This window comes from Botryllus schlosseri, chromosome 2, assembly GCF_051294905.1.
Source record: "Botryllus schlosseri isolate E-star chromosome 2, Bs_hap1, whole genome shotgun sequence".
NCBI lineage: Eukaryota > Metazoa > Chordata > Ascidiacea > Stolidobranchia > Styelidae > Botryllus > Botryllus schlosseri.
Window position 1 is genome coordinate 6,091,504 of NC_137237.1, and position 27,132 is coordinate 6,118,635.

At 40.8% G+C, this 27,132-nt stretch overlaps 1 protein-coding gene across 8 annotated transcripts in view; it reads left to right on the forward strand.

Annotated features, from left to right (window-relative positions):
- The first annotated feature begins 2,539 nt into the window (after window positions 1-2,539).
- LOC145433173 (uncharacterized) overlaps window positions 2,540-27,132 on the forward strand; it is a 165,919-nt gene continuing 141,326 nt past the window's right edge. For 2 of the 8 annotated variants that reach the window (XM_080310130.1, XM_080310129.1), the window contains exons 1-29: window positions 2,540-2,749; window positions 3,531-3,620; window positions 4,269-4,412; window positions 4,527-4,649; window positions 5,991-6,116; window positions 6,585-6,707; window positions 6,824-6,946; window positions 7,595-7,717; window positions 8,064-8,189; window positions 9,905-10,027; window positions 10,125-10,250; window positions 11,162-11,284; window positions 11,380-11,499; window positions 12,311-12,427; window positions 12,495-12,617; window positions 13,368-13,484; window positions 13,553-13,674; window positions 14,345-14,423; window positions 14,493-14,609; window positions 15,118-15,204; window positions 15,273-15,379; window positions 15,747-15,960; window positions 18,334-18,474; window positions 19,178-19,383; window positions 20,080-20,222; window positions 20,286-20,418; window positions 21,145-21,254; window positions 21,318-21,465; window positions 21,533-21,692. In XM_080310130.1, coding sequence (XP_080166256.1) covers window positions 2,647-2,749; window positions 3,531-3,620; window positions 4,269-4,412; window positions 4,527-4,649; window positions 5,991-6,116; window positions 6,585-6,707; window positions 6,824-6,946; window positions 7,595-7,717; window positions 8,064-8,189; window positions 9,905-10,027; window positions 10,125-10,250; window positions 11,162-11,284; window positions 11,380-11,499; window positions 12,311-12,427; window positions 12,495-12,617; window positions 13,368-13,484; window positions 13,553-13,674; window positions 14,345-14,423; window positions 14,493-14,609; window positions 15,118-15,204; window positions 15,273-15,379; window positions 15,747-15,960; window positions 18,334-18,474; window positions 19,178-19,383; window positions 20,080-20,222; window positions 20,286-20,418; window positions 21,145-21,254; window positions 21,318-21,465; window positions 21,533-21,692 — 3,697 coding nt within the window. In that variant the 5' untranslated portion in view covers window positions 2,540-2,646. Of the gene's footprint in view, window positions 2,750-3,530; window positions 3,621-4,268; window positions 4,413-4,526; window positions 4,650-5,990; window positions 6,117-6,584; window positions 6,708-6,823; window positions 6,947-7,594; window positions 7,718-8,063; window positions 8,190-9,904; window positions 10,028-10,124; window positions 10,251-11,161; window positions 11,285-11,379; window positions 11,500-12,310; window positions 12,428-12,494; window positions 12,618-13,367; window positions 13,485-13,552; window positions 13,675-14,344; window positions 14,424-14,492; window positions 14,610-15,117; window positions 15,205-15,272; window positions 15,380-15,746; window positions 15,961-18,333; window positions 18,475-19,177; window positions 19,384-20,079; window positions 20,223-20,285; window positions 20,419-21,144; window positions 21,255-21,317; window positions 21,466-21,532; window positions 21,693-22,569; window positions 23,256-27,132 lie in introns of those variants that run through there. The other 6 variants (XM_080310128.1, XM_080310133.1, XM_080310131.1 and 3 more) reach the window with 6 other exon arrangements.

Here is a 27,132-nt window from a genome sequence, read left to right on the forward strand (position 1 = left end):
AAATGCGAACCTTTGCTCATTTTGTAATGAGTAATCTGGGCATGGGTTTGTGTTTGCAACCTCGAGAAGAAATGTGCGATAAATTTGTCGATAAATTTCAAAATCCGCAGTCCCGCCTAAACGTTTAGTCCAAGATCCAAGACTGAGTTTCGATTCTCATTAAAGCAAGACCCATACCAGAGACGTCTGGTTTTCGGCTTTCGCTGAACACTTCTTAGGGACTGGAGAAATTCCCATGCCCGGTCCGGCGACGGTTGTTGTGGTATTCAAGGTGTTTCATTTTTATTCCGTAGCTGCCGACTTGTGGCACGGCCCAATTCTAGTTAATACCTTATCTGGCAGGAGGATGGGCTCCTGGCCGTTAAAGCTGACATAGATATACACCTGAATAGCATGATGGTATACCGTTTGACGTTGGAACTGCGTACCCACAGACTCAATGCGATAGATTCAATTCACCGTTGAAAATGATATTACCTGGTATACCTGATAAATACCTGGTATGTTATTGCGACATCGGAAGCTAATCGTGACCTCATTTTAAACGCGCTACAGGTGTTGCAAATATATGCAGTCTATCCTGCTTAATTCGGGCACCGGACAACCGCTTTATTCGGTCAAAATGCTGCTCGGGAATAGAACGAAAGTGTAAATTGCATCCCGTAATAAACTCCCGTTCGGACATATTCTCGCAATTTCTATCGTTTGGTTATGACGCAATAAGCAGCAGTACCTCGTTCGTTTTAACACAAGATGAGTGATTATGGTAAAGCAAAGATGATCCATGTAGTAACAATCGACAATGAACTCTTAAAAGACCGTGTCAGTTTCATAGTCACTTTTAATTCGGGACAATTAAATCCATCTTGTAGAACAGAATAGATTATCTCGCTACTGTTTTCAAATCAAATGCGGAATCATTATACGCAGCAGTTAGTCTAAGTTCACTTGACGCGGTATTTCAGCCATCACCATAAAATGAACTATTGATTTTCCGGTTAATTCGGTCAAAAGTGAGCGGAACCAAAGTTTTCGAATTGAGCGGAGTCGACTGTCTTAGCAGGAGAAATATTAAGTGCGTGATTAGAACTCGCGTGCGATAGTTTTGTCGTGAAATCAGTGTAACAGTTTAGGTGGGCGATTTTATTGGCATTCCTTTATAATACAATGCGGGAGCCGTTTCTCCTGGTATATATATTGGATACGTAAATGCTTGGAATCCCGAGCCCCACAAATCCCACGGCGTTTCGCCGCGAATTCACAATCCCATGTTTTAAACGCAACCTTGTGCATTTGTAGACGTAATATATAGGTATAGGCATACGTCATGTATGGATACTTCTAGGGCTCAGCTTTGTGATAACCTCATTGGTGTGCTGATCTGCTTATCTTGTGAGAATTGGATACCGGTCAGTCGCTTGCTCGTGTTTCCTATTCGTTTGATCTGAACTTACCTACCTTACGCTATAACGCGTTCGTAAATCCGGTTACGCACAGTAGTATTCAGATTGTAAATGTCTCAAACCATATGTATTTATTGTATGCATTAAATTGGATTGAATTGAATTGGATGCAAAAGATTTTCATAACCATGAGCAAGGAAACAAGAATATATATTCATAATCTCGTAAACAGAGAAAGTATATGTTCTGCGTCCGATGTGGTTCCAGTGTTGGCAGCTTCGCCATCCCTATAAATTGGCACCACGAGAAAAATTAGATGCGATATGTCTTGCACCGGTGCCTACGATATTCCCCGATTAAACTGTTGAAAAGCACGACCTCCGGTGGTCCAAATAATGCATTTAGTATTAGAATGTGATTGCCCCCTGAAAACTCAAGGTTCGTGATTGTCGATTAAAATTTATTAACACGTCTCGATGTCTTGCAGCAAAAATTCATTTCAATGACGGAATTAGGAAATAGGTAGTTACTAAGCTAACCAACTGGTTGGGTGGTCTAAGACAATGTATATCCGTCCCGGTTTTACGACGGTACGATCAAGTTAAAGCGGGATACAGCAAACCAAGGTAGTGAACTGGTACTAGTAACATATACCCTGGTAATGGAATGAGGAAGATGTAAGATCGTTGCGGATAGTTTACTTCCACTAACTCGTCAGTCGTGAGCTTACATCGAATTTTCTAATCGAAGCTGAATACCCCTCCTAGCCGCCATTACGCTCCATCAAAATTAAATTGACCGCGATGTTGCGTCGTTATGCGGTCTTCCCTACGGCGATTGCGTGATTTATCCAGACGTCGGCCTTGGCGCGCAATGGGCATGATGTTATATTCGAGAGAAGAGTGTAATGAATATTTAGGAGCTAGGCAATGTATATGATTATATAGATCGTCATATGTAACAATTCCAAACCTTTTTTCAACAGTCGCTGTTTGGCCGTATTGCTGTACCCAATGGGAGAAATCGCATTGACATTGACATCCGTTCCAATTCAATGCCCGTATCGACAGAAGTTATTATGAAATATCCTACCCCCTTTTTCTTTTTTGTGAGCACTGGACTCATAAAAGTAGACGTACCCCCACATCTTCACAAGACTCAAGCCGCGTCGAACGACTGATAAATATATAACTAGGCCCTAAGAACATTACAAAGATCGACGTGTGATATACGAATACAAAACATGAAGCTGTTGATTTTGCTATCGATTATTTCCGGCTATTTCGTGGTGCCCTCAACTTCGCAAACCACATGTTCCGTGTGCGACTGGGGGATGGTTGGGCTGAGTAAGTTGTATTTCGATTTGTATTTTATTTACTCAATGTGCTTAGCAGTGAAAAGCTTATATGTATATTAACATACACGATAACTTTTCTCCAATGACACAGTTATACGTACGCTCAATATGTGTTATAAGATGCTGTGTAGGAATCTGAAAGGCAAGTGATGCCTACAGGAATCTTTCAACTCATTTCGCTGAACGTTAGATAGACGCAATAGTGCTTGCCATGTTATTTTAACCACGTTTTTATCTCTTGAGGAGTCAAATCAGATATACGATGATGAAGTGTCATGAACTCATAATGGCATATGGTCACATTGACGAAAGTTTTTAAAAAGTATCGAGCATATCAGTATTTATGAGTTATGTATTGGGAACACAATATATACAACCCTCATTTTAGTAGATTTACATTACAAAACTATGCAGGGCTGAATAAACTAAATTTGAAGAAATATTTTCAAGTTATCGGTGTCGATGAATATAACGTGTTTTTTATCCTTTTATTCTGTATATATCAGCGACACGATATCAAAATTATTAATCAATTGGTTTTCGACAATCTCCAGTATTTCTGATCAGAGGATTTTGCTGAAGAAGCAGTGGAATTGTTACATGATAAGTAATATGTTTTATGCTATACCTTCCAACCATGTATACGCGAATTTAAAGTATTTTTTCAACCAAATAATGTCCTACAGTATCCAATGGATACTTTCCATTCATTTGATATGTCGTATCATTCCCAGAACTAAATTTTTATCCTTTATTTTGCTATGTTGCAGATGATGGATCTACTGTATTAAAACGTTTCGCAGACGACGAAGCCAGTGCCAACACCACATGGGATAATATGATATCGTTTGGTTTAACCGGTGGGTGCCGTAATTGGTTATAGATTTTTGTTCTACTGTAACAAATATTATCCTCCCTTTACTCCCAGAAATCGGTAGACTTTAGCCATTTTTTGAATGGCGTAGCACTTCTAGGATAGTTGGATAATATTCGTGATCAGGTTAATAACAAACACGTGAACAGAGACAATTGATATTATGTAGTGACGATAACCAGTGTTTCTGTATAAATTGATGCAAGAACCGGTCAAAAGATATTTGTAGCATAAAACCTATACTTATTCTGGAAGGCAATTTTTCATAATAATGGCGTGGCGTCAAGAAAATACAATGTGACTATTGAATTATATGACGTCACGTTGGGAATTTGGACGGTTATTGGGGCTTTTACCCTTACTACAAAACCAGATTATCCTTTGAGAATGAAGTCGTGAGTGGGACAGTAAATACCTTGTCTATGTCTAGTCACCAGCTATCCTGTTTCGGGCATTGAAACGCCTAAACAGAGTTAAGCTTTGTGTGATGACCCTCCAGTCATCGGCCTAAGACATTTAGTACGTACGCGTATCTGTCCACAAAACTTGAAGGGGTCCGTGATCAAAAAGGTTTAAGAAGTTTAAGAGATATGATGAAAACACTTTGTTATTGCGCAATTTCTTTTTATACCAGCCGTGACCGCGGACGATGCGTGCAATACTCACAACGCGTGCGGGGACAATTCAACTTGCAACACTCGCACGACCTACTTTTTCCTATGTGATTGCGAACAATCCTTCACCCCAAACAGAACGAGCGTGAACTTCAATTGCGCGGGTATGTCAATAGAATTGTAATTTACCACTCCAAATGAACAAGGAACTCTGACAGTTGATTTGAGTCTGTGGCCTACGTACAGAAGGTTACTAATCAATTATATCTTTGATGCAGACACTGACGAATGTAACGAGAACACGCATAATTGCTCCAACAACGCAACATGCAACAACACAAGTCCTGGTTTCGATTGCACGTGTAACACTGGCTACACTGGCAATGGAACTTACTGCGAAGGTAAGCTGAGCAGAGACAGACCATAATTTATAGTGGTTTTAGTATTTATTAATTACACTATACACGTCATATATTTATTATTAGAATAATAATAAAAATTACTTGTAAACTGGTACATGTGAATGCACCTATACATCCTTTGGTAACATTCTACAAAATGCCGATGGAATACAGTAATTCCTGATTGATTTTTGGCATATATATCAAGAGTTAATATCAGATAAGTAATTGTCCATTCTCAACGCATCTTTTACGGATAGGCAAATTTCAATATTCACAACAACGTTTTCAACGGAATATTATTTGGCCGTAGCTTTTCGGTTGACACTTGGCAGGAATCACCCCTCACAATGTAAAAAATAATACAATAAAGTTACTAGAAAGCTTAGCTCGTATTAAGAGAGTCATGAACGATGGATTGAGGAAAGGACATTCGAGAAAGTTTATTTTCACGCAATAAGGCTAAGTTTGATTCTATATAAATTCGACGAAATATATAATACTCGACGACCTCCATTATATCTCAGAGTTCGGCATATTCGGGTGTTGTAATTGGAAATATTAAGTAGCCTACTCGAGTGACTTGCAAAACTATTTATACTTGACAAACAATATGCATGTGATTGTTCCAAGCGGTATGGATGGAATAGGGTTGGGGTATGTCGTCAGTCACAACAGACGGAAGTGATACCAATTAAGGTTACCAGACTCCCGGGATTCCTCCTCCTTCGACCGATCCGTCATCGCTTCAAGTTGCGCAACGCTCCCTACACATGTTTTCCTTAATCAACAGATCAATTTGTTTCGCTCGATTCAACCGCGCTAGTCACGGCCAAAGCGTGCAAATGGCAGAATCGACGATTCCTTTGATAAGTCCTCGAAGCTGAAAGCTACAGATCCAAAAATATGACCTGGCCACGCCTATGATCTAATCACCGTTTGAGTGCGATAACAGCGCGTTCAGCGTCACATCCTATGACGACAATGTTCACGCCCTATTGTAGCAACGGTTGATTGATCTATTCATCGATGCGTTCAGTCCGTGAAAAGAACTTTCGCATTCTCATCTTTGGCGTGATGAGTGCTTTGACGACTGTTTTATTAACAAGACTCCCCGAGAATGCTCACGTTCATCCATATACGTTATGCGTGTAGTCTTTCAATGAGCTGGTGCTAAATACTTACCATATAACTCGCCAGAGCCACAGACGATTGTCACCGACGCAACTCAAGTGGCGTTGTCATTATGACGTCATAAACACGATGTTGCTACAATGGCTGTTGAGCCAAATAGTACCTCAACACAATTCGCTCATAAAATTAAGTTTGTTTGTTTCCTAGATGTGGACGAATGCACTAATGGCTCGGACAATTGCGCGGACGTTGGTGGAAACTGCACGAATACCGATGGCAGTTTCACTTGCGCTTGCGACACCGGCTATAGCGGCGACGGAGTAAATTGCACAGGTTGGTTTAAGTATGCTATTTTGCATTCCTTTCAAAGTGTTGCTCAGTGACTGTTTATAAGAGTTTGCTCTGTGCTTAACATACCAAGTGTCTAGTTTGATGTTATATGATATCCAAATATGAGTTGGGTTTAAACTTAACAGGAACGAAGTAAATGTAAACCTTCCATCTCTGATCCTCAACCAAATGATGTACCTGCCAACCCATTTGAGCACAATAGTTCGACACTAGAGGATGCTCTTGTCGCAGATGAATATGTGACGCGACCTAAACATTTTGTATGCACGATTATTTCAAATGTCTTGAATTCCGATTTAGAAGTTCGTATAATCCAAGGCAAAGGGTTATAGAAACTATATAGTACGCGTACGCCAGTATACTTGTCCGATACTGTACGAGTTTACGTATAGTCGTATACAGCATACACTGTAAGTGACTTGAATATATATTGACGAACAACACATTCAGACATCGATGAGTGCGCTGTCGGGACTGCCAACTGTGACACCAACGCCAATTGTACCAACACCAACGGCAGCTTCACGTGTACTTGCAATACGGGATACAGCGGTGACGGCGTTACTTGCGACGGTAAGTTGACAGATATCTGCTATCCTGCTGTGCTGCCTATAGTACCTATATGTTATCATTACCAAAATACCAGAAAGGCGGGTAAATAAGTATGACGTCAATATTTGTATTCAAAGACATTAACGAATGTACGGATGGCTCACACGATTGCGATACAAATGCAAATTGTACCAACACGAATGGAAGCTTCACTTGCGCTTGCAACACTGGCTATACCGGAGATGGCAGGAACTGTTCCGGTATGTAATATTATTTATGTGTCGTCAACAGAGTCCGAGTTATATTTATCAGCGGTTATCCACACTCTAGTTATAGGCGGTGATGGGCACAACGATTCTAGTATCAATTATACTTATGCTAGTGAAATAGTGAGAGTCGATTTCAGACTAAGTAATAAGTATATTCACGGGAAGATATTCTGTTAATGATAGCGACCGATCCTCGCAATGGTCACAAATCAACATGTTCCTGATTTGGATGACGTATAATTGGCATCAATTTGCTAGTGGCCATAATAAGATACATATTTCCAAGTCATTGTCACGGTTATGAAGTCATGATAGGGGTGCTCAATTGCTCGAATCGACTTTGATTCGAATTTACCATGGACGCCATTTTGACCAGCTCAACAAAATATATTTGATCAGGCGACTATTGCAGCTTTCGATACGGCCGGATTCATATAGTATCAGCGATTCGGAACACGATAACCTTTTTATAGCATAACACAAGTCTTTACGAAGCTTCCATTTCCCATAGCACTTACCTACAGGCCTATATATCAACGTAACTATCAGGGAGGATTTCATCCACACTAAGTTCACCATTGCCGATTTTTCAACCATATAATATTCACATTGGCTTCGACGGCTACCAATGATTTTCAGATATCGATGAATGCACAACCGGTACAAACACCTGCGGGACAAACGGAAACTGCACGAACACCAACGGTTCCTACACGTGTGAATGCGATACCGGTTACACCGGAAACGGTGTGAACTGCACAGGTACGCAAATGTGATCGGTGCCATACGCCGGCCAGGAAGGCATATATAATGTAATAAATATTACCCATGGTCGAGTATGGATAAATACTATAGTCAGCCCTCAAGATTACCGGACCTTGATCTGACATATTATCCTCGCCCATAGAAACATGCGTCGTCCATTTTCATTATTCGTTTTATGTTATCCCTTGTTTCTTTCGATCCAGTGTGCATGCCTCTTATTTAAATCGCCTAGGCACAGGTGGGTGTCTGATTGGCTACTTTTAGTTGTGTCGATATCCTTCTATCTTTTCATTATATCGCAGTTTTGTGGCGTTTTGAAATGATAAATGATGTTTTGATTTAGATATCGATGAATGCGCGACCAACACAGACAATTGCAGCGACACGGGCGCGAACTGCACCAATACTGATGGGAGTTACACGTGTCAATGCGACACTGGTTACACGGGGGATGGCTTCAATTGTACCGGTAAGGCATATAAATGCGATCCGGTAACGAAATTATATGCTAAAGTAGCAGAGATGCCACTCCTGGGTTTTTCCACCCAGATCTGGGTTTTCCGAGCATCTCCTGGGTTTCTGGGTTTTTGTGCTTGAAATCTGTTTTTTTTTCAACATCATGTCTGTCAGGTCAATTTTAGGGCGCAAAATTGATTATTAGCTTAGTAAGATCCTATATTATCGACGGATTCTACTGTGATTGAGTCTAAAGAGATCCATTTACTATTACAATGAGAGGTCTTGGCGTGATGAGAGAGCTTAATTGAATACTGACTACTAGGTCGCAGAAAGTCATTTTCACAAGGCAACTCTGGAGCATTTGTTTTGCAATTCAAAACGATTTAGGACTTGAATACTAGCGCTGCAACAAATTCGTTGTGCGTCAGTAAATAGTATGTAACTGCTGCAAAGTATGCAATTAATGCACATGGAAAGATCGACCAAATGTTGATCTAACTAATTTACCATGTTGACATCAGAGTATATTCACTTTGAACAGGGACACTCAAAGAGACAGTTTGGGCACCCGGGCAAGTTATTCAGAGGGAGAGGGGTTTGTCAAATTCAAATGTACCCTTAATTTCATGATCTGGCATTTTTTTTCGACTAAACATCCCAGATAAAAGTGCTTGTCCCAGGTTTAATGAATCGAAAGATATTTTTAATCTATCTGGTAAGCTCACAGCCACTGGAACTATACCCTAAAATCATCCTCATCATAGATGGGGATTAGCATTGTGACAAACATTACGAATATATAATAAACTACGTATTGACCCCCCCCCCCTCCATACTGAATGCCCGTAGCAATGGATAGAGAGGAAAGCATCATATTTTGATGGATTTGTTCATTTAACTGAGCAAAATGTATATGTAAATGAACAGCTGGGATTTCAATATCAAGGGCTAAAACTTCCTCAATGTCTGTATAACTGTCATTGATGACTCTCAGTCACTGTTTTGCAGCTATATCATATAAATTTGAGTGAAATATAGGATCTGGGTTTTTCTGGGTTTTTCAACGTCCAAATCTGGGTTTTTCCAAGATATCTCAGTGGCATCTCTGTAAAGTAGTAGCAGTGTGATATTTTCTGCTCACTGAAGTTAACCTATCAATCGGTCTTCTAGCATAAGGACCATTCTGCGAAACGTTTTAATAAATATCTGGGATTTGAGAGCTGTAGTCCGCTATACGGTATGTCTGAAGGTGGCATTCTTCGCCCGCATACGGTTGACAACAATTATTTACACAACAATATAATGCTAGGATGGGGCACTTATAAAAATTGGTGACAGTTGTACCGTAGTAAGTTTACCTTTCTCAACGTATATTATTAGCTATGCCGGTTAGAATTTTCCATTGCGATTTATTGATCCCGGAATCGAACTATACACCAATTTCTTTCTACATAGTCCATCTGTCACATTAGTTAAAACTTTTAGATCGCGAATATGATCGAAAATCATCACATGCAATAGGCTTGGGGATAAGGAATATCGGCCTGCGGTACAGTGACCATGACCATAGATCTCGAAACATATCGAGACGCGGCTTCGAGGTTTAACTTTGTTGTACAAAGTCAGAATAAGGAGTCATATTTTATTCAATTTGTGCGTCAGTGGTCCTCAAATTAGCATTATGCGGGTTATAAAGAAAATTTCATTTTCGCTCTTCATTTTCAGATATTGACGAATGCACAACGAATACGAACGATTGTGATCCAAATGCAAATTGCACCAACACAGATGGCAGCTTTACTTGTCAATGCGACACTGGATACACCGACAACGGTGGTAATTGCACCGGTAAGAACGCGAATGAATATACAGATTAGTATCCATCCACGAACCGTACGACCTGTACGAGCTTGATACCACACACCGCTCACAATCCTATATTTAGACATCGATGAATGCGCATTGGCAACGGATAACTGCGACGATACAGGTGCGAATTGCACGAACACGGACGGTTCCTACACCTGTCAGTGCAATACAGGCTACAGCGGCGACGGATTCAACTGTACCGGTAAGTCACTGCGATCTCCCGAAGCGTGCCTTCCGCGAGTTCTCTTTGCGAAATCGCGAAGAGCTCAAAATGGCCGTCACAGCTCGGAAATCAGATTTGATTTGAGACGTGAAAGTTAGAATAGACGCGTAGAGACGCCAGAGAGCTTGAATCTAATCCGAATTTCCTGCGGTCGCTTGTAGTTGGTGATTTTGCCCTGTGAAAATATGACTAGAAGACAAGCTGTAGCTTCAAACTTAAACATTTGTGCCATTGCATCTCGTGCACGTGAAACAAGATATTGCAGCTTTAGATGTTATTGTGATATGAAAATCAGTGCTGTCAACCATTGGGTCACGAAGCTATTTCCGAATGTTACAGTTTTTTATCCAATATATCACAGAGAGCTTCTTTGGTTGTCATGTAATGCCAGAAATTTTCTAATTGATATGAAACCTGTTTTATAGGCATAACTAGCAGCTGTTGGAGTACTGACGATCGTACATGCGGCCGTTTGTCAAAATAGGCGTTGGTTTACCTTAATCTTGGAATAAATTTAGTTATTTCTCGATAAATTCCTAGTATGAAAAACGAGCCAATCAAGCCTAGACTTGATCTGACAATATCTAATATGCTATCTCAACTTTGTCATTACTAATATACTGATTGTGTATATTCACTGTTTCTTTTGTCAATATTTTTTGTTTGTTTGGACATATCTCGTTTTGGGTCGCACAATAAAACTTCTGTCTAAAGTGGGTCGCGAACTGAAAAGGGTGGGAAGCACTGATGTAGATGATTACGGTTAACATAAAATAGCAAAGCAAACAATAAAAACAAATTTTAAACAAGGATCATGTTACATCCGTGTATTAAATATATTTTTCATTTCAAAACACTGCTGGTATTTAAATATATACCTGTCGTCTCAGACATCGACGAGTGCACCGACAACACAGCCAACTGCGCAGCAACTGCGAACTGCACCAACACTGTTGGTAGCTTCGACTGCGGCTGTGATACCGGATATACCGGAGACGGGGTTAACTGCACTGGTAAGTCTTGCCGAATGGATTTTATATAGTTGCGCAATTGATCTCTAATCAAAAACACTGTGAGAATAATATTCCGTGCCCGATTGCATTTTCAGACATCGACGAATGCGCTACCAGCGCTCCCTGCGACGCAAACGCGAATTGCACCAACACGAATGGCAGCTATACGTGCGAGTGTCAAGCTGGCTACACCGGAGATGGTTTGAACTGTACAGGTATGGCAATATCGATGGTAAGGCATGCGTCGGCCGAGTTAACAACTAGGACTAAAGTTTATTAAAATTCTGAGTAAGTTTACTTTAATTCGTGTGACTCCCAATCCAAAACCATACCCGGAAATTCCACGTCCAATCCCAATCGTCTTCACGCTTCAAAACATTTTCAACTCCAGGTTCGAATCCAGCCAAAGCTCAAGTACGAAGGGGTGCATAGGGCTGGACAGAATGATTTGACTACTTTTATCGGAATCGAGCAGTAATTTTGATTAATTGGAATTGGAATCGTGTGTACTATGGATACAGAAATGAACATCGCAATCATAATTGGACGACTGAAATAATGTCAGCTTTCCCAAAGTACTTAGAATTATAATTATAGCTAAACAGCTTTTTTCCAAATTAAAATAGAATTAGAATTATTGCTGCACAGTTCTTTTTCTTCAAAATTACATTTTGATTAGAATTATAGCTAAGCAGCTTCTTTTTTTCAAATTGGATCAGAATTAGGCTACAATTACTGAATGCGCGAATACTTTGTAATCGATTCATTTTCAGTTCATATCTATACGTATACAGCAAGCTTGGCTCGTTTGGAAAGATACGGTTTTCATGCAGCATTTTCAGAAAAAAACCAAAAATTAGATTAAAATTAAAATTAAAGCATAGAAACATTTTCATAAATTGAACAAGAATTAGATTGCAGGAATTTCGCTTTAATTAGTCAATTATTAGACGACCAGTATTATCTAGTTGTACGAGTATGATCACTATCTTAACCTGACAACCATGCCGCCCAATTCTTCCGCAGAAAACGACGAATGCGCCAGCAATCCTTGCGACTCGAACGCTAATTGCACGGATCTAGTAAACGATTTCAACTGCACCTGCAATCCGGGATACTCCGGAAACGGCACATACTGCGAAGGTGAGCCTAATACGCCCCGCTCACCTGGCCGCTGTAACACCCTGTCGAATTCGATTCCTTGCCGCAGATATCAACGAATGCACAGCCAATACAGACGACTGCCACGACAACGCCACTTGCGCAAACACGGCCGGCAGTTTCACCTGCACGTGTGACACCGGTTTCACCGGCAACGGCACAGATTGCCAAGGTAACCCAGACCTGCCCCACATAAAACACTGTAGAGTACGAGTGGAGGTAGTCTGGATCTACAACATATACTTGAGTGGTCCTATAAACTACGCTATCTATCCAGTGTAAAAATAAGTAAAAGCATACATTTTTCCTATATATATCTATATATATATATGTTAAAAAAGCGGAAGTTGCCTATACCAGCATAATCACTTGACTTTACAAATAGGAAAGAGATTACTTCAATACTCCAAGAGAGTAGCTTTCCCTAAAACAGTTCTAAGTAGTTTGGAAATAGTCTGAGAACATTTGATGTAGGTGGGCAAAACTTACTCGACAACTCCTAAAAAGCAGAAGTGTACTTCATTTCTGATGAACTCTGCAAATAAGCTCTCAGATAATATATTGTGACAGTTGACAGCCCACCCGTTACGGGTGTGCTTGAATAACTAGTATTTGTTATTGCGGTAGTATTGTTATTGCTGAGGCCACCAAGTGTACAGTACTGAGTACGTAGAATGGACACTTGGTGGACACATGACAATGCATTCACTTGTTATCTGAACCGAACGCCTGAAATACAGCTTTCCGAAAATGTACGTTGTATCTCCTATCATCTACAATTATAGGAGGTCTTACACACAAGATCTGATCAATAAGATCTCAGAACACAATGTAAATACTCATGTTACATAAACTCACAAACTTATCCTAACTATCTTACAATTATACGTATGTCATAACACCGTCTTATTACGAATCGCAGACGTCGACGAATGCTCCTCGAGTCCGTGCGACACCAACGCCAATTGCACCAACACGGCGGGTAGCTTCAACTGTGCATGCAACACTGGATATTCCGGAAACGGAGTGACGTGCGAACGTGAGTCGAGCTATACTTTACTCGCGTGGTCTAATATAGTTTATCATTAAACCGATGATGCTTTACAGGCCAACGCCAAACCCTCAACCTCACATTCTACATAACTATGGACAGCGTCAACTACACCACCACCTTCGCAAATACATCAAGCGCCTACTACATTGACAATATTGCGCTGGCGACGGCGGCAGTAAGTTGTGAACCATTCTCAATATACGGGGCTGAACTTGATTCGTAGCAAAACCGGTAAACCTGTAGAAGTTGTGTATGGAGCATCATTCGATAAAAGGGAACATATTGAAACATATAAATTCGTAGTAAGAATAGGTGGTCAGTAGTAAGCATTGATAGTCAAGCAGAGGTAAAAGTAAGGCTGTAAATTCCCGCTGAATTACAAGGAAAAGTATCGATTTCCAAGACATGTCAAAAGCTACTCAAATAAGCATTTTCAAAAAGTAGATTTGGTACACGGGTAGCACACTTGGAGCATGTTAATCGGAGGTGGCTATTTTCGATATTGCAATCTTCGCGACTAACGCGAAATCACTAATGACGCTACGGATAGCTACCATCTTCGAAAATATATTCGGTTACCTGATACGGGGGCTTTTACACGAGGTCGTCATTAGAATTCCTCTCCTTACAGTATGCAAGCTTATGTCGAAACTGCTGTCTAAATTTTAGAATCCGTAGAAGTTTTGGCAATAACTATTCAATGACTGTTCAATCGCCCATTTTCCAGTCAGATAATCCAACTTTTGCGATTTGTAAAAGTGTCCTATTTTCCCGATCCCAAAATATGGTAACCGTAATTTATGGTCACTGTTCTGATATCAGAGAAAAATACATAATCTTTTCAGATCAGAACATTCGTCACCGGAAGAGACGCTGCTGCAATCGTAGACGATATGACTTTTAGCTGCAATACGAGTGCCGACGGTAACGTTTTTGAGGCGATCAGTATCGCCGTATATGTACACGGCTCGTGATGAAATTTTTCGTGTTCAGGTTTGGGATATGCTGAATGCCAAGTCAATCTCTACCTTAACAACACAAATGTTGAAGAAAATACATACCTCAGCAACGTCAATCTAACGACCGAAAACACGCTTTCGCTGAGCGCCAGTGAGTAAAGATTTGCGTCGTGTTATCACCGAAATCATAGTGTGATTATAAGCCTACTGCAGTCACAAAATGAGCGAGGTCGTGCGTACTAATAAAGAAATACCAAACGAAATCAAAGGAATTATTTCGCATGCATATGCATAATGCAGCATATGCCATGATGCACTCATCGTATACATGTGCAGTGTGCACATGCAGATCACATGGGTATGTGTTTATGATTAGTCGGTGTATATGCCGCAAACCGTGAAGGAAAAAAATATACAAAGTCCTATGACAGCCCATGGTAGTTTTGATAATGAAATGTCATCTTCCACATAATGTCAATTTACACGGTGCCGTAAACTACTCAGTGAAAAATCAGTCAGCGACTGCTTCTAAAGACTGTTAGTGAAATTTGTCACTTTGAATTTTGTCTGTCGTCCAAAACAAAATGTTTTAGTTGTGCAGAAATGAACGATAGGCCTAAAAGTTAATTTCGCGATTCTTTAACGCAATTCAATCGCAGGTGCCGACGAATGTACGCTGGGAGTCGACGGTTGCGGGGCCGATTACACCTGCGTCGATACTCCGTACCTGTTCTGCTGCATCCACGGTAAACAGCGTCTTGTCTCCGATACCAGAAACATGCTGTGACGTAAACGTTAACAAATGTATTACCAGATATCGGCGGAAGGTTTGACATCACGGTGGACGAAACCTGGGTGCAGGCCTACCAAGACAGCTCCAACGAAATATTTACAAACAGATCACGTCTAGTCAGCAGTTTTGTAAGTATCATTGGCAAAGCCTCATCGGGAATTTCTGTAACTAAAATTTGTACAGATTACTGTCTCATAATTCGATGAATATTAGGAAATTACAAAACACGGCTTAATCCAGAGGATTTCTTATCTAGCAAAATTCGCGATTTGACTTTGTTCTTCTTCTCCACATATTATATATACATACGCAGTACAGGGACGGTAAAACTTTATACTTGAATGGAAGTAGTCGAAGCGTCGTAAATTTATAGTAATGTACGATAGAAGCAGAGGTGTTCAAATAAGTACAGAGGTATGTATTCTTGACCACTGGTTCTGTTATTGTAACAGCCCTTTCTACCGCACCAGTTAATCCAGACGTCTTTCGTAACAGATGAACGACGTACTTCTCCCGCCGATGCAAAACAGAAGCTGCCAAGCTCAGCTGTCGACCTCTTGCGACGTTGAAAGGATTCTTCAAGGTTCAGTCATCCACGTGCTGGGACTTCTCCTGAACGGCGCTACCTTCTCTCTGCAAGACATATCTGACGAGCTGAGAAGACGATTGAACGAAACGACATCTTTCGGAACAATTATTGGTGCCGGAGGTACGGGTTCCCGAAAAACCTTTGCGTCAGCTGTTATGGAACACACATTTTATAAAAAATCAGCTTACCGGACCTTTACAGAGTCAGTCACATCAGAACGGGGTCAAGTACCAGTGAGCTTTGCTACTCAAGTAGAAATAGAAGGAGCTATTTCAAATACATGCCAAACTATACTTGAAGGACAAATCGAAATGTTTACATTGTACACATGTATGTAGTTTTAAAGTAGGGGTGTCAAACATCCGACCCGGGAAGCAATTCTGAGTAGATGGAAAAATGCTTGTATTATCCAGCACATTTCTAACAAATGTAAAAGTTTTTAGTACGCAATACTTCAAACAAATAATCCCTCAATGTTCCAAGGCCGCATCATAACCAGCCGACAGCGTTGTCGTATATTCACTATTGTCGCCATTAGGAACAATTTGGTGGCATTGTCACCCAATTCTTTAAAGGCAAAAAAGCGCAGACTGAGCTCGGAATTTTATGGAAAAGGACCAAAACGTAGTTATTAATAGTACCGTAAACGCCAACGATAAACCTTTATATACAGGTTACATGAAGATTATAATAGTTATACAAAAATAGTATCAAATATCTGTCGACGCACTGCTGTATCGCTTCTGACTCGGAAGGTTTCCGGCCTCCTGAAAAATCCTAATCGCGGTGTAGTAATAATGAATAAAATTCCGATATCTACGTTTACGGTTAAATCCCTTTTATTCGTCACAATGCATACACAGGACTAAACGCCAGATGACGACCGTAACATATCAAGCATAGAAAATAAGCCAACTTCAGAACGTGATATATAATTATCAAGCCTCTATACACAACAGTATATTACTACTGATCATAGTGGTTCAATTCTAGCAATACGTATATATGCAAACAACGGAATCGGCAGAATAACAAGATTGACAGCCTGAATACAGTTATAAACCGCCAAAACTGTGGCCCTAACGAAGTTTTTTGGAATTATTTGACTAGTCCGGTCCGCGAGTGATATGCAGATTAAAATCCGACCCGCGGTGTGAGTTGAATTTCACACCCCTGCTTTAAAGGATAGATTTGGTGGCGTGGAGGTGTCGGATGCTTTTAGTAGGGAATTGGATGGGGGATATCAAAATTACCATGATGCAGGGGCTTTTTCGTTAGGTTGCGATGATAATTTAGCCTAGCAGATGTAATGAAAACCAATCCAATAACCACTATCTGCTTTACAAAATCCCAAGTGTTGAAAGTAAGTAATCTTCCGTTCAAAACTGTAGTATCTACAATAGTATTCAACATACATGCATGCACAACCCCATGTATAACTACTTGAATAAATCGGGAGAATGAGCAATACCTACTAGGGATGGTGTGAACGCGAGGTTCACGTTCGCGTTCTGTGTGTGAACCTTGGAAATTTAGAGGTTCACGTTCACAAACGAACCTTGATAGGTTCTGCACTGTGAACCTTTTTCATTTATTACAATTTTCACTTCATTATACCATCTTTGGATTAAATTTATTGCATTATAACTGCGGGCCACTATAGGCATGGCGCTGGTAGCATAAAAAATCAACACTAAACGAGCATGCACCCTGACAATTTCAAATTTTAACCTGCTTTGTTACAATATTTAGTGACTCTCTGCTATGAGCTTGACCCGCAATCACAAAATTTCAAGACCGAAAAGCGATTGATGCTTATTCAACCAATTAATGAAATTGATATCGATGTCAGATGTAATAAATCTAACAAGAGTACGGGGTTCCTCTCGATTTCATATGTTTATTGTATCATTAAAACCACATACGTGCGATTGAAGTGCTGGCTACTGCTGTATGACCTGTTAATGGGGTAAAACCCGTTTACACTCTGCTTAATATCAACGTGGGAACACTCAGACGCCGAATACATTGTCCGGTCTGGCTTAGACGGTTAAGGCGTATGATTATATTCCCATGCAAGTCCTCGTCGAATTGTTGACAAAGTGACGGAAGATACTGATTTTACGGGATAATTATATCATTTGATTGCTTCGCAGTTGATATATTTGGCGACGTTTAAAAAGTCAGTATGTACTTCAGCATTGTGACATTATGTGGCCCGACTCGGCGCTTGGTATCTTGTACATATATATATATCCCTTCACTGAAATGTAGGGTCGGAATTAGCAATATGACGTCACGTGACGTCATGAGGTTCACGTTCGCGTTCACACAGAACCTTTCAAAAAGGTTCACGTTCACACGAACCTGAACCTTTCAGAGGTTCACACCATCCCTAATACCTACACGATCACTCTAAAAATTCAGAATTATGTAGTTACCAACCGCCTCCGCTAATATTTTGATCGACGATGTGACATGTCTTCATTCCAGACTTCGACGAGTGCATCGAGAGCTACGCCGAGTTCCGTAATTGCAGCGCGCTGGCCGAATGCCTCAATTTTGCTGGTACTTTCACGTGCCAGTGCAACGCGACCTATTACGACAACGGGACGAGCCCAGGAGAAATCTGCAGTAAGACATTTACTCTTCGTTTAAGGGAAGGAGACGAACATTTGTGCGTGCACGTCACCAGTGTCATATAATTTCATGAATATACAGTAGGCATGTCGCAAAAAAGCTCTGTTGCCGAGAAGTACACCCTTCCCCTTGGCATACCGATACATATATCATTGATTCTGTCCCTATCTATCTATCTATGGAAAGACTCTTGTTCTCAAAACGCCATGCGATTGCTTCATATATAATAGCCTATAACATTTATGACATGGCAAACAAGGCCCTTTCTGTTTATTTCGCCAATACCGATTGGTAATTGTCACTAATCACTTAATCAGTAATCATTCACTTGAGCAGTAGCTGCATTTCGGGCTGCGGCGATGATTGTCGGCGCTTATTTAATCATTGCTAATTGGTTGATTGCATTTGAATGTTGTATTATGTAGGCCTGGCTGTGTAGACCAATTTCTGTTGTTTGACTTCACTGTAAAGCATTGGTTGTAAAGAGGTGTAGTTTATCACAATTGCTCTAGTCTTGGGTAATAAAATGTTTGATATCTTGTTTAATATCACGAATTCTGTTGAACAACGTGTAATTTTGCATCCAAATACCGCCAACATAGAACAGTCCTTGATAACAGATGACGTCTCAATTCTTAGCCAGACAGTCGCACACACCACGAGCATCGTGGCATAAGCTATGTTTGTTTTTCGTCAGTAAACCCGATCTCCGTGGACTGCGCCGGAAACATCATGAATGTCTCAATCCTGAGCGACTACTACAGCCAACAAAATATCAGCCTGGACGCTTTGCATTTGGCCGACGAAACTTGCAACAGGACCACACATTCCAGTATCATAGGAGACTCGATCGAATTCAGCGTCAACATCAACGAGTGTAACACGTCTTTGGCTTATTCGGCGGTAAGATTCGTCGTCGGGCTAGCTGTCGTTTTAGTCGAGTTTTTATTCAATATAGCTCTGCTACATCCATTGATTGATCCAACATAACAAGCTGCCACTATAATACTTAGAGTGCGTTAGATGTGATGGTGTTTATTAATACGAAGGTCTTTTACACCAAAATTAATTTCATCAATCGAAACATGCGAATTGATTAGTTTTGTAAAGGACTATATAAGGCATTCACAATATTAAGGGAATGAAGCTCGTTAAGAATTGGTAACGGTGATGGTTCGATTCGATATGGTGCTACACACAATGATCGTGAATATAAGGTATTCAGGTTATTAAATAAATGTTATATCAAACATATTAATGTGCTAAGTCAACAAATCTATCTCTTGGCGTTTTCTTGGCCTTGGTTTAATGCATTTATGCGATTTCGAGGGCCCATACATTATTGAAACTTGACACTTCTTCAGGGGTCACAAATCTCACTCTCATGGCCTCAGGAAGATCACCATGGCCTTATATCATATTTTTGTCTAGCCGTGTATTTTTAACAAAGCCACTAATAGAGATCATCATTATTGTGTCTTTTACGCCTGGCGTTTGGTCGTACGCTAATCACATAGTGTTCGGCTCTAAGCCAACTTCGAGTATACGTAAATTCTAAATACTACAGGTGTTCATGTAGCTTTTCGTCTTGATATTCAGGACAATACCAGCATCGTCGCAAGCAATTACATCACCAATCTCCCGTCATCCGGCGTCTTCACTGGGCTGGAGATCATGGTGCCATTCGAATGTGCCATGCCAGTCGACTTGAACCTTACCGTTGGATTGAACGGATCAGTGGAGTAAGAAATAAATAAGTCCAAAGGGGATTAAAGCAAGACGATAACACCGCGCGTTCTTTACAGCACCGTGGTACTGCCTAATGTGGTAGCGTCCGGCGAGTTCGACCTGAGGTTCCAGATGTACACAAACAACTCTTTCTCGTCTGCCTACGACACGTCGAAGACATACGGAAGTAGTGACACGCTATATGCGCAGGTAACCTACAGCTCTCTTTGAATTCGACTAGGGGTAGTCAAAATAATTAGTGTTCCTACTCCAGTATAAATTTACAAGGCATGGAAAAACTATAAGTAGACCAGAGATAGGAAAATTACTGGAGGAACTTGTTTCAAAAAATCGATTTTTTGGTGAGATGGCATACTTTCATAAGTTAATAGCACGTGCCTAATTTCGTAATTGTGAGCGGTATCTTCGCGACGAGCGCAACACGACGCAGAGTAAATATGTGCACTCTCCGAAAATGTATACAGTTATCGCGAAACAGAGATGTTTCGCGCGGTTCTTGTTCCAAATTCACACACAAAATAGACCCGCGACTTATTACAATGATATTTTCTTATTTTCAATGTTCAAAGATCAAAAAGTAGTTTTGTGCACAACACAGTTTAAGTATAGACACTACAAATCGGTGCAATCTTCGAAAATATATTCAGCTACCGTGAAACAGGGCTGTTTCGTGCTGCTCTTATGACAATTTCACCTGTAAAATAGATGCAAAATATTTTGCAAAGCTGCTTTCTTCATTTTAAAATCCTGTGTTTAAAAAATAACCGGTTTTGATGTAGAAGTGTAATTACTTTGAAACCTAACCAGTTTAGTAAGTGGTGCAGGATATTTACTACTTTAATACTTCGAAAACGAACTAAAAGTTATTCGTTACCGACCGCCTCTACGTTTGACGCGCGTATTCACGGTGTTCAGGTATCAGTGGAGAACAACATCAACGGCATTAGCGTGAAGGTCGACAGATGTTACGGTACGCCAACAAGCTCACGAACCGACAGCGATCAGTTTTCTTTCCTGGAGAATGGGTGAGTAACCGACATAATTGAAGTTACCGCGATATCAATGCCCCAACATATAATACTTTACAGATGCTCGAACGGGCAAGCGGCACAGTTCAACATGATCAACAACGGTGACGGAAGCGCCCAGTTTTCGTTCAAGATGTTCTTCTTCCGTCAAGTGAATGCGGTTTACTTGCATTGCGAAGCTCAAGTTTGTACGCCAAGCTGCGCTCAGGTACAGGGTACATTGTTTGATTTATCTCGCTATAAAACTGGGCTAACTGTATTCCTTTTGCGCTTAGACGTGTAGCGGCAGAAAACGGAGAAACGTACCCGACAGCACTACGCCACCAGCGTGGTTGTCGCTTTTAATCAGAATCGATCCGAACGACATCACGTACGATGGTGAAGGAAACGTAATCGGGGTCAATGTTCCGGGAGGTAACAACAACGTGAATGACGGTGAGAAGACTATTAATTTCTTACCTTTTGACGAGTTGTCATCTAACATCCGTATTTCCACGGTATTGCGTCGTGTATAACCGAGCATGTCCGTATAGAAATCGCAATACCAGCAATTTATGTATAAATAAGGTGTAAATACTTGTCAGTCCTCAAGATGACTAAACCCCCCATTTTTCATATCCACCTCGCCTACCGACACATGTCACATTTTTTTTCGTCGCTTTTCTATGTTCTCTTTTATTACTTTTTATAAAGTGTCCATGCCTCTTATATATTGGTTTGAGTCAAGGTGGTGTATCATTAAAAGAGTACTTTAAGTCATTTCGGCATCCTCTTATCTTTTCATTTATCCTAATCTTGCGGTGTTTTGAACTGAATAAATCTTATTAAAATCATTTCTGAGGAGCCCCGTGCGGGCGAGATATTTTATCTACCTCGTGTGACGTTATATATGCTTCATAACAAATATTACCGACATAGATATAGGTATGGCCAATTGGCCATGCTCCGTAATTGCATGCTCGCACAAAATAACATTACGTGTTCTCGCCAACTACTTTTCATTCAAGCCTACATTTCTCAGAGGCAAAATATACATAGGGTTGTAGCATTTTGCTTACAGATTAATTCGATACTCTGCAGTTAGGCTTATCGTTATTCCAAATGGCTTGGTACAATCTCCCTCGCTGGCTGCGTAGAGGCAAATCTACTCGGGATTGCATGTGAATTTGCGTTGACATAATAACTGTATGACAGTATCTGCATCGTTTTAACTTATGTAGCAGCAATATAAAATCCATATATTGCCATCAAACATCACTGGCGCAGTTGGTATAGTGAGACTATAACAATACTAATTCAATTTCATTTTCAGACACGTCAACGCAGGATATTGCTCTACCGATTATGGCAGCCGTGCTGGCATTCGTCCTCATCGTTCTACTAGCCCTTCTTGTATTTGTGCTTGTCAGAAAGCGCAGATCGTCAAAGGATAAGCAAGACTTGTCCCACGTTAACATGCACGCTATCGGAGTCCAACCGCCCGCGTATTAACCCGCTGTTCGATTCCAAGCCGTCAGCGAAATATTCAGGACTCAAGTCAAATTCCAATTCCTTATAGTTAGTCATTCCGAATAGAGAACACAGTGACGATGAGACGGGGAAGTGCCGGTACGCGCTGAACCGTTTGAGTCATTTGACCCGAATCGGATTGATCTGAAAAACTACCGCATCGACACCTCCTTTATGTCTTGATTATTAACTTCCGTTATGCAATAGTTGGCGTACTGCTGCAGCAAAAAATGTATTGTACTTTACACCCGCCTAATTTATTCCGCCGTGCCAAAACGTATTCCCCTAAATTAGAAACGATGTAGCAAGCCATTCGGCACAGTCTCGAGTCCGCAACCGTAATTAAGATGAACAACCATGCCCGCGCATGTGAATGACTGCTGAAATTACGGCGGTGCATATTTTCAATATGATATGCACTCGCTTTGTAAGAATTCTTATCGGCCGAAATATATCCTTCCGTAGAAATATATTTATCGGCATGTTTTATTCAATGTTCCGTTTTTCCGTTCGGATATTGTGGGCGGAAGCCCCAGAAAGCTGTATCACAGGATTTTGCAGCAGTAAGATGTCACATCTCAAATAGACCAAATACAGATCAAGGTCAGGGCGAGTACATTGCGGTCGGGTTAAATCCAGGGCTGACAGGGCACTTCGAATACTTGAGTGATTCGATACTGAATCGAGTATAGGCTATGACTCAAGTGAAATATTAACGACGTCAGAACAGTATACTATATGATTTGAAGGGTTCTTCAAATATACCTATGAATCATCATAGGCTGCGACCACATGGAACACGATGCCAGTTTGCCTACATCACATTAAGATATTTGGGTATTATGCGGTTTTGTGTAAATGTGTATCACTACTTCGGATAAAGGACGTTTCGATTGACGTATGTAACTTTATGCTACATATTTTGGATGCTCTGATAAAAACAACCCTGGTTTCGGAGCTTCTAAGGCGGGAAGGAAGTATCGATACTGCGACTGCTGACCGAAAACTTCTATGCATATTCCATATACATATTATTCATCTATGTTTAATTGCCATAGGAGCCTAAATGCAGTGACGTGCGGTGAGGTTCATGGCTGGTGAGGCACCCCCCCCCACACACACACACATACACGCATGCACGTAAAGTAGCCTGCCTGCTAAATAGATCCAAAATGTGAATAACAACAGCAACGGGTATGGAGAGCATTTTCTTTGCACACTGATAGCCGTTGCAATTCCACATTATACAATACATGCAGGACTGGTCGCTATTGTGCTAAATGGGCAAGTGTAGATGGATAATAATTACTATCTCTTCAGGTACCGGTATAAATTATTCGAAGCATAAAGCAACGACAATTCAGCCTATGCATATGCCTATCACATATACCACAATTTAACGTAAAATGAACAACAGCTTCAAAAGTAAGGGAATGTATTTGCTCCGCATTGCGTATTGGCCGTCGCTACTATATAATTTCTACAAGACAGTTAAGACTGTTGTATTCCGAAATTGATAGCTCAGTGGTTTCACTGTGCTGCGATTGTCCAATTGTTAGCGAATAGTGCATGAGGCTGATTCGTTTGTGCCTCACCTGGCCATTGTTTCTCTGCGATGGCATTGTCTGTAATAAAGCCGAATGTCACCTTCCTTGTCGAGGGAGGTTCTGGTGGTCTGACACTGTTAATATTTGGATTTTCGGAATCAGTGTGACGATAGCATTTGATTGACATCATTTGTTATGAATTCCGAGCTATTTATGATGAATTGCATTGTCGCAGGTGAGGCACGACCCGCCCGTGCCTCACCTGTGCCTCGGCAACTCTCCTTTCGCGTTGTATTTTTGAATAATAATTATGCAAATTGATGATGTTGCGTGAAAAAATGTTCAAATTTAGGTATTTACGAACATCGATGTAAAATATCAACAATCATCGACTCATGGAGGGTTTTCACAATTTTCACTTACTCGCTCTGACGACAGCGGTGAGGCACTGCCTCACCTGCCTCACTGGACCGCACTTTACTGTATGCCCGCATAAAAACAATTATGATCAAATATTTGAAAATATGATTTTTTCCGTGTCAAGCGTGAATAGTACATTTTCATGATGTTTGTTGAATGCCTGTCTTCAAACTCCCGTCAAATAGGCCTACTTGGAAATTCTGCGTTGAATATTCCTATTATTGATGGTGCGGCCCGCGGCGTCATCAAAACTAAGAAATTATTGGCCCGCGAGCACATTTGAGTTTGAGACCTCTGGCTTTATCACGATATTGGTGCGCATTCTGCGCAAGACAATCGTTATTTTAGGGGGCTGACGAAGTGCTGTTACGGCCCTCCCTCTTACCCATTGTCTTTATTGCAGTCCTTCCAATATAAGGTGGGGGCGCTGGAGCACGATAACTTTTGAAAGGGGGCGCTGGAGGAAAAAAGATTAAGAACCACTGGTCTATTCCTTAATGGTGATGCGTCCGGCTTCTCGAGCGGTAGATTGTGAGTTCGATCTCCGGCCGGGTGATACCAAAGACTCGAAAATTGATAGGCGCTCAGGAGAAAAAAAACTGGATGACCTGACGGCCGTATAGCGAGCATTCCCATGACATGCAGCCCTATTTCTTGTCGCTTTCTTTTCTATACTATCTTCTTTACTTTTATTCTGTGTGCATGTGCAATGTGCATGCCTCCTAGATCGCCTACGCCAGAGGCCTCAAACACGTGGCCCGCGGGCCGCATGTGGCCCGTGAGAGCATTTTGTGCGGCCCGCGACGGTCTTTTGGAATTTCAAGTATTCAACAATATATTCAAGTGCCATATATCTTTTTTAGAAATAAGAACTTAAAGTTCACCCTAAAACTACTATTGAAATCACTGAAATCTCAACATACTTCACTATCACATCACTTTTAAAAGCTATAATGCGGTAGAAGATCAGCTATTACGTCACATTCCTAGTTCATGACGATAAAATATGACCCGTTGATGATTCGTGACTGAAAATTGTGATCTGGTTTGGTGCGACCTTCTCGCAAAATTACTCGATTTCGGTTTGACTCGGTTATTAAATGAAAATGACTCGAGTTGAGTCGGGTCAAACGATAAAATCAGAGAAGGACTTGCGAATCGGAACGGCGACTCTTTAATCCTACGGACGCAACAATCTATGCAACTGTCATGGAGAATAGTAACATATCAAAAGGTCCTAGCTTACGCTGCGTGGGGTATATAGCTATCTAATCAGGTGAGTATGGCAACCATTGGCATTCTATGACCCCGTAATGTATAGTTGGTTACATGCTGGGTGCTGTTTGCTCTCGGTATCCATGTTACTATCGGTGGCGAGTAGGGTAGTAGTAGTACGCTACACAGCTGTAACTAGTAATACCAATGAATTACTCGCCGATTGGCCATTTCTATTCCAGAGATTCTTAACCAGGGTCCGTAGACCCCATCGGGGTACGAGGCACCACATCAGGGTGTGCGAGATGCATTGCTGAATTAGGTCTATATGCTGTGGAATATTTTCTTGGCCAATTTATTTAACTAGAAAATAGTCATCGTGCTACGAGCGATTTTATGTGAATGGGCTTTCTGATTTTAATATAGGTATCATCAGAAATTGTGTTGAAATTGGAAAGGGGCTACGAGAAATATCATTGGAAGCACCAGGGTTACGATCGCTAAAAAGGTCAAGAAGCAATGCTATTACTATGACTCAATAATGATTATATTTAAGTTGTTATTGATATGTTCCAATAATTATCGAAGGCGAAATCTAACGCTGATTTAATTTGTCTTTGGCAATGACAATAACAATTGCCTATATACTTATCACGACTTTCTCAAAACCAGGATTAGGCTACACCGCTCAAATGCTTTGATATCCGATCAATCTACAGTAGATTTTAAAATATCCTACATAAAATTTTGGCACGTCAAAGGTCCACTAGCTGCAATATTTTAACCCGACAGTTTTACGATGTCATGATGCATCCTCTCGTATGAATTCTATAACTCATTAATTAGAAAAATTATGCCCGGCATAAAAACAATATTATTCAAATATTTGAAAATGTGATTTTTTTTCGTGTCAAGCGCGAATAATGCAATGGTAAATTACATTTCCACGATGTTTGTGGAATGCATGTCTGCAAGGTCCCGTAAAATAAGGCCTACTTTTAAATTATACATTGAATGTCCCTAGAATTAATGCTGCGGCTCGCGGCGTCGTAAAAAACTGCGAAATGGCCCGCGAGCACATTTGAGTTTGAGACCTCTGGCCTACGCCAAGGTGGGTGTCCGATTCATTGTATCGCATTTTTGTGGTGAATTGAACTGATACAAATTGCTAGTAAACCAATGAT